The following is an 8154-nucleotide window of genomic DNA, read 5'->3' on the forward strand; positions in this document are numbered from 1 at the left end:
ACCTGTGTCCCCAGGAAAACTCAGACTTTCTACGATTGTCCCTGTATTTTTAGAGCAAGCCTCTAGAAATGAGGCAAGAACCATGCTGGGACTGACGTAGGGTCAGCCTGTCTTCTGTGGAAGGGTTTCATAGACAAAAGGTAACCCTGAGGACAGGACCCGTGTACCCTGGTCTTCTGCAGTGTCTTTCCTGTGGCTTCTTTGACAAATAGACCCCAATCTCTTCTTAAGGACTTCAAGAGACAAGGATGTGATGGGCAGTTCCTCCTTCCCCTCCTTGATCTATAATCTGAGTAGCAATGTAGCAATGTCAGGAGAAAGGATTAAGAAGAATCGGATTTTAGTCCCATGACCTTTCGTGTTTCCTTCTCTAACAGTGCCAGGATGTAAGTCTGATGTAAGGCTCAAATAAAACAGTTAATGGGTACAACCATTTCCACTTTAAATTGGCGATATAGTTTTTAAACTTTCAATGGTTACCTTAAATGTGATGTATTATGGTGCTTTATTAGTAACTAACTGCTGAGTGAATGAATGAATGAACGAATGATTCATTGCTTCCACCCACCCCATCAACATTCAGTGGGGTAGAAAAGTCTCCATAAACTTAGCACTGACCCTTGGTCCCTGAAGTCGGGATAGGAATACAAGCACATACACTTTGTCAATGTAAAATCAGGCCAACGATCCCCTTTGAGCATTTAGCATAGCGCCCATCCCCTGAGCATTGCTAGAGACACCAGAGATTCAGAGTGACAGTGTGAGTATCGTCAACCACTGACCTTCCCCTCTAATCTCTTCCAGGAACTTCTACTACATCACCATGTTGCGGGACCCTGTGTCACGTTACCTGAGCGAGTGGAAACACGTCCAGAGAGGGGCCACATGGAAAACCTCTCTCCATATGTGTGACGGAAGGAGCCCCACCCCGGATGAGCTGCCTACCTGCTACCCAGGGGATGACTGGTCTGGGGTCAGCTTGCGGGAGTTCATGGATTGCAGCTACAATTTAGCCAACAACCGGCAGGTGCGCATGCTCGCTGACCTCAGCTTGGTGGGCTGCTACAACTTGACTTTCATGAACGAGAGCGAGCGAAGTGCCATCCTGCTGCAGAGCGCAAAGAACAACCTGAAGAACATGGCCTTCTTCGGGCTCACTGAATTCCAAAGGAAGACACAGTTTCTCTTTGAGAGGACATTCAATCTGAAGTTCATCTCCCCTTTCACACAGTTCAACATCACACGGGCTTCCAATGTGGACATCAACGAGGGAGCCCGTCAGCATATCGAGGAGTTGAACTTCCTGGACATGCAGCTCTATGAATATGCAAAAGATCTCTTCCAGCAACGCTACCATCACACCAAACAGCTAGAACACCAGAGGGACCGCCAAAAGCGGCGTGAGGAGCGCAGGCTGCAGCGAGAACACGGAGCGCATCGGTGGCCCAAAGAGGATGGGGCCACAGAGGGGACGGTCACTGAGGACTACAACAGCCAGGTGGTTAGATGGTGACCCTCTGCCTGCTCCTTTTTCATGACGGGGAGACAAGCAGGCACCTTGTCCTTCTGTTAGATTACATTGAAGAAACCGGGTCATGCTGAAGACCCCTGGCTATGTGTGACTTAATTCGGATGTCTGCTTCCTCTTCTTCTTCTTCAATCCAACTGGAAACTTGCCATCTTGTTTATTATTTTTTTTTCTTTTTCTAGACTTTTTCTGATCACTGATATATTTGGGGTGGAAATGTATCCAAAAGACCACTTTAAGTTGTCAGAAGTGAGGCCTCAGAAATGAGACGGTGTGTAGGATCTTTGTCAGTCACATGGGTCATTTGGGAATCTGGAACCCACAGGAAAACCAAAGTCATGGCTTGGATTCTCTTCTGAATGCATCATGACGCACCCAATAGAACATTGCTCTGTTTAGAGATAGAAAGACTCTCTCCCCTTAAATGACCCTTCTCATTCAGTGTTGAATTTGGGAGCTGTTAAGACAAGGGTTAAATCATGAATGATGTGGTTTGTCTCTGCAGACGTTTTTAAACAAAATTACTATATTACTGACCACAGCTAGGGACTCCTAGCCTACAAACTCCAACATCAGAGCCCTAAACCCTCGGTCTACTCTGTCTTTTAGGGGATAGGGAAAGAACAGAATGTTGGCTTGGTTATGGCCCTGAGAAATAAACACTGGTAGGACATTTTGGGGAGGGGGGCACACTTATTTATTAATGACTAAGGAGATTGCACTTTACTGGTGTTAATCCCTCAGGCAAAGAATGAACAAAAAATTAAGAGAGTGAAGAGAGTGTGGGCAGAGAAACCAGGAGAAAACCTCCATTAAACCAGCTGTAGAGCCTTAGTTCCGTTGAAAGAACATCAGACTCATGCCTTTGGGGAGCAGACACCTTCTCAGTCAGGTTCAAATTCTGCTGTTACAAAGGAAAGATGTTTTCAAAACCCTTGACTTAAACAACAGGAGCTGAACCAACGAGGACATACACTCCATTCCAAGTCAATGCGTGAGAGGCGCCAGGAGACATAGCATGGTGTCCATGAGACAGTTAGACCAGGAGTTCAGAGGGACCCTGCCCCTGACATTTCCGGTGTCTTTAAACCACTCCCTTCCCATGGATCCTTGCCTGTTCTGTGACTACAACCAGAGAACCAAACTACAGTGCACAAACTGGACCAAAAAATAAGCTTCCTTTCCCTAGGTTCCTCGGTTTGGCCCTTCCCAAGCCCCAACAACAGTCTCTTCTGTGGGAAGGGATGGGAAGGAGGGAGTAGAAAGCCCTGCCTCCCTTACAGCAGAAGGTCAGAGTGGGTGGAGAGTTTTACAAGGAGCTGATAAGATCAGTCCTTTAAAGCAGCTGAAGGCCAAAAGCTCTAGACTCAGGAATCAGGCTGCAAAGCCTCTTTCACTGATGCCCTGCATGCTTGATGTTTAAGCCAGATTTACGCCAGTCACTTCTCAGCCTTAGAAAGTCCTTTCTTGGACTGAAAGGCCACCCTCTCCCAGTGTTTGTGGGCTGTCTGCTGCAAGGGAGCCTAGCGTCTTTTGTAGATTCCCATAGAGAAGTGGCTTTGAGGTTTCTCTCGCTGTGGTTGGCATCATTGGATGGCCTTCCTGTAACATGCGTGTTCTAAGGGAATCCCCACGCTGTACTTACTATGTTATTCAGCATAACGAGGCAGACATTGCTGGTCCTCACTATCTAGTAAGAAGATGAAGTCCGCAGATGGGATGAGGCTTCCCTGAGGACTATCAGGTGGACCAAGCCGGCCAGAAAGCACAAGATCTGTATTTTCATAGTGCTTCCCACGTGGGATAAATCTGCCAATCATATAAGAAGCCAGATGCTATGACTCTGAAGTATTTGCTCCTGGTCTGCAGAGGTGGCATAAAGTGACACCACTGTCCTTTCAGTGATCCCAGAGGCCCTGAGCCCTTCTCCCCGAGGGGCAGTTCCTCCCCCACCCCTGCCCCCGCATCCCTGTCTCACTAGTGAGCTGAGAGGTGGCTGACTTCTTCAGCAGCCATAGATGTTGAGTTACACACAATAGTAAGTTTAAAGTGAACAATTAGCTCTGGCTTTTTAGTTGGGAGAGGTGAGATAGAGCTTTGTCTCCTTAGGATGATTTGCTCCAGAGGAGGCAGGAAAAAGGAGAAGGGCAGGAATGGATGAGAATATATCATTTGTTAAGATTTCTTGTTCTGCTGGGAATGGAAACCAGAAAATTGTGCCTCTGCCGTCAGCTGTGGCGCACATATACATATGTGAAACACACACCTCGGCACATTTTCAAATGGGAAACCATTTGAAAAACTAGAAATCAGTAGATTCATTCTTTAAACTCACTTTACATTTTTGTTAAGGAATCTACGGAGGCAGGCTCTGCTCATATCAAAAGGCTTTCTGCCACCTCACTGCTGAGTGTAGGCTGCATGGCCCTCCCCTCCCTGGAGAGCAGACAACAGGATGATGTGAGAAGGAGAAACCACCTCTGTGTTGGCCCCAGGCCAGTGCTAAGTAAACCGGAGAGACTAGCATGGCCTTCCCTGCTCAGTTAGCTCCCTTAGGAAGCACTACAGTTGTCCATGTCCCCAGGACACGGAGAAATGGGGTGGAGCTAATTCTCTGAAAACTGGCTGCACAGCTCCCTGCTGGCTGACGCTGCAGGAAGAGATGACAGAGGCAGGCACAGGAAGCTAGGGACACCTAGCAGCTCGTCAGCCTTCAGGTCTCAAACCACATCAATTCCAACTCCATAGAGGAAAAACAACCCCTAGGTAATTCCACTTCTTGTGGGCTCCTCCAATTCCCAGGCAGGTTCTTCTCCCTTCTCTTGTCAGTAGCAGCACAAGACAGTGGAATGGAAACATATGATGCTTGTGTCTGTGTGTGTGTCCCCATGTGTGTATGTGTAGGTATGTGTGGTTTGTGTGTCTGTGTTCACATTTTGCAGAATGTATAGGGAGGGGAGTGTATTTGCATATTGTGAGGTTCCATATGTGTGATTTGTCTTTCTGCCTGTCTGGTCACACTTTTTAGTTGTGTGTTGTGTGTGTCACACACATTGTTCATATCTTGGTAGGAACTAAGATAGACACTTTTATTTTAAATCTCCTCCAGCTTCCTAGAAGCCTAATCTAAATACAGGAGAAAATAATTGATGATCTTACCAATCAATGTTGACAACACTTAAGGAAAATTATGAGTTACTGAAAACCTAATCAAATATTTGAACTAAAAATCTTCATTTGATCCACTAACGTAATAGTTTTAGAAGTATGAATGGAGAGGGGTCTAACCCTCTCTTATTGCTTCTTCATTCTAAGACAGAGCATCTACCTCCTGGCCAAATGTATCTGCTTTATCCACAGCCATCTTGTTTTCCCTTGAGGCAGTGGAGGGAAGCCCAGGGAATTGCAGACACTACTTACGGTCATGTCCCATTGGCTGGAATCTAGATATTAGCTGCATCTAGTTGCAGAGAAGACTAGAAAATGTCTTTATTACTCAGTGCCGGCTGTCATGATAAGTGAGGGGAGCCCTATTGTTAAAGAAATGATGGATAATTAATACTGATAGAAAACTACCAGTCCCCAATACAAAAGGAAGTGGGGAAAAATGCCAAGTCCTTTTCAATATCAATTATTTTCTCATCAGCTTTACAAAGGATGAGATTAAAATTTACCCTGTCAGCATTTAATGCTTTTCCAAACATTTTAGCGTGGTATCTCACTTGGCCTGCCTCACACTCTTGTGCACTGGCTGGCATTTCCGCTCCCTCACCTTTGATCATTTTGAATGAAGATTCAGAGATGTTGGAAGATCCCCCTAGCTTTCGTTTATTTGTAAGGAAGTTGCCTAGAGTCCATGGTCTCTTGGCCTCAGCTTTTCCTAATACCGAGTGCTACTTGGCATCAGTATCGTGACTGGGAATTGCAAGAAGGTAAAAGCTAAATCTTTATTGATTTCTGTCCTCCATGTGCAGTAGACTCTCAGTTCTGCCCCCAGTGAAGGGCCCTCTGACTTGAGTGAAAAGTTCAGGTAGAGAGTTGTACAAAGGGAGTCTGAGAAAAGCACATGAATTCAGGGGAGACACTCAAATATCCATAGCCGGATGTCGACTCTGTTCCTTTCTCAGACTCTCCAACATGGAGACTAAGGGGATAAGCTCACAACTCCAGTGAGATGCACAACATTCAAGAAATTCAGAACCAGTATCTGCCTGTTGGGAAAGCTTAGGGGTGATCAATAGGACCTCTGCCTCCCCCTCTCTGCTTTTCCCTAGGTCCCTGGTATTCTATCAGCAGCATGTTGTTAGAGTTCTTATGTTTTCTTGGTATTCGCTGAGCTCCTTTGCCCACTGCTGGAGGTTGAAACACCTTAAGCTGTAATAAGTAAGCAACTTCACCCAGTCTATCCGATCCCTTCCCAGACGTGTCACCTGGCTGTGAAGAGTGTCAAAAAGGGATCACACAGACACAGAGGACTAGAGACAAGAGAGCAGCTATAGAAGAAAGTAGGGCTCCGAGAGACAGACCACCCAGAGGAAGATGACAGTTAGCATATGTGCCAGTCCATAGTGGAATATAGCAACATGGTAGAGACACAGTTTGGGTCCTTAGGATAAAAGGCAGCCCAGAAACACGTGACTTAATTCTTCTACCCACTTAGGAGAGCATAAGAGGAGGTGCACCCATGGGATAGAATCAGAGCCTTGGGGAGACTTGGGAGCCCCAGACTGACTAGGGTGGAATTAAACAGAGCTGTATTCAACTTCATCTGAAAGCCTCCAGCCTGGGTAGCGGGCTAGCCGAGGCTGCCAATGCTATCCAGGTCATGACTGCTGAGGATCACACAGCTGCTCCTTCTCTCAACCCTTTTGGCTTCCCTGTTCATCCTGTTCTGTCTCTACTGCACACTAGCCGATGCCAGTTCTGTTCTTACCATATTCACCAGGACACATCTGGGTGGATTCTCTGAAGCCGAACGAGCCCTCCAGGGCAGGTAGGGGCATTCTGAGTTTCGGTACCTCCTGGAGAGAACAGACATGGACCCATCTTCACAGTCTGTTGCCAGAACTGGCCTCCGCTGCTGAGGTGCTGAGAATCCTGAGGACTGGCCTGTCATGACCACCAGAGTGGTTGCAAGTCTCTGCACTTCTGGGCCAGGACCAGGAGTAGCCTGATGGAGTACTGAGACGCTGAATCTGCAGACACTAGCATGTGGGTGCTTCTGGAACCTGTCTTCTTCAACATCTACAGGACAGACGGCCACTGTCCACTTTCAGCGACCTGAGGGCGGCTCTGTAAGAACCACATTGTGACTCACTGTGGGAACTCCTGAAAGGCCAGAGATTCTGGCCACACATCCTCAGCTCTTGCTGAGAAAACACTGTCCTGACAGGCAGTGCTGTGTGACTTAGCCATGATCACACATCTTCCATCTCCTTCTCATGCTTTCTTTGAATCATGTGACCAAGAGTTTTCTCCCAGAAATACTTTCTGGGTTTTGCTTGCATTTTGTTCTTCTTCTTTTTTTTCAATGTATCAAATCAATGTTAGAAAAATCTAAATCTTTATCTGGTGCCCCATTCTAGATATAAGATAGTTATTCAATAGATGCAGATTATTTCCTCTAGGAGGTGTTTCTTCTTCTGTTTCTGTGCAGTATGTATGAACTTGGTTATTAGGAGATTATATTGTGACATTACCAACTTTATTGCTGTTTAAAAATGATAGTTTGTAGACCTGAGGATTCCCGTGGATGTGAAGCACAATTTAATGGATAAGTTAACATATTAAACTGTTGTGATGTCAAGAATTTTTTTTCTTTCTGGTGTTTTTTCAGATTTAGATATAAAATGAAAAAAAATACCTAAGTACTTCAACAGACTTATGAAAATAAAATCCACAGGATCCGGTTAGTCAAAGTTAAGAAATTCATGCTACCAACACATATGTGGTTATTGGATATGAAACTGTAAAAGCCACAAAAGATAAGGAATATGGGGATTGAAACTGTTTGGATTCTGTGAGGTCCAGGAATTTGGCAGGACCATTACTTGATCTTTGGGGGCCATTGTTAGGTAAAATAAAAATTATTTGAGCCCAGCACCAAGATACAAATAGAGTGAGTCTGATAATTGAGATGCTTGATGTGTCTCAACCTGACTGAGCACACCAGAGGCCATGCCTTTCCTGCCAGGATTAACTGTACCTTGATATGTCTCAAGCTGACTGAGCAAGAATGCCCAGAACTTTGGTGAGGCACATCTTTAAATGTGCCTGTGAGATGCTTCTGAAGAGGATTAACTAAGATAAGATCCACCCTAAATGTGAGCATCAACATCTCATAGGCTTAGGTCCCAGGCTAAACAAAAACATGGAAAGGAGAAAGGCAGCTGAGAACCAGCTAAACGTGTTTTCTCTGCTCCTTAGACCAGGCAGATGTGTGCAAGCCTCTTTAGACAGGTAAGAGCCACACCAGAGGCCATGCCTTTCCTGCCAGGATGAACTGTACCTTTAAGTCATAGACCAAAGTGAACCCTTCCCCCTATAAGTTGCTACTTTTGTCAGGGCAATAAGAAATGTAACTATAAGAGCTAAGGGACTAATGGGAAGGTAATATATATATAACC

General features: G+C 45.6%; 1 protein-coding gene across 1 annotated transcript in view; it reads left to right on the plus strand.

The window, feature by feature from the left end:
• Positions 1–7337, plus strand: part of Hs6st3 (heparan sulfate 6-O-sulfotransferase 3) — a 646599-nt gene extending 639262 nt beyond the window's left edge. Inside the window, exon 2 of the mRNA XM_075949040.1 lies at positions 805–7337. Coding sequence (XP_075805155.1) covers positions 805–1513 — 709 coding nt within the window. The 3' untranslated portion in view covers positions 1514–7337. The remainder of the gene's footprint in view (positions 1–804) is intronic.
• Positions 7338–8154: the final 817 nt, after the last annotated feature.

The sequence above is a fragment of the Microtus pennsylvanicus genome, chromosome 15 (assembly GCF_037038515.1).
Source record: "Microtus pennsylvanicus isolate mMicPen1 chromosome 15, mMicPen1.hap1, whole genome shotgun sequence".
NCBI classification, from domain to species: Eukaryota; Metazoa; Chordata; class Mammalia; order Rodentia; family Cricetidae; genus Microtus; species Microtus pennsylvanicus.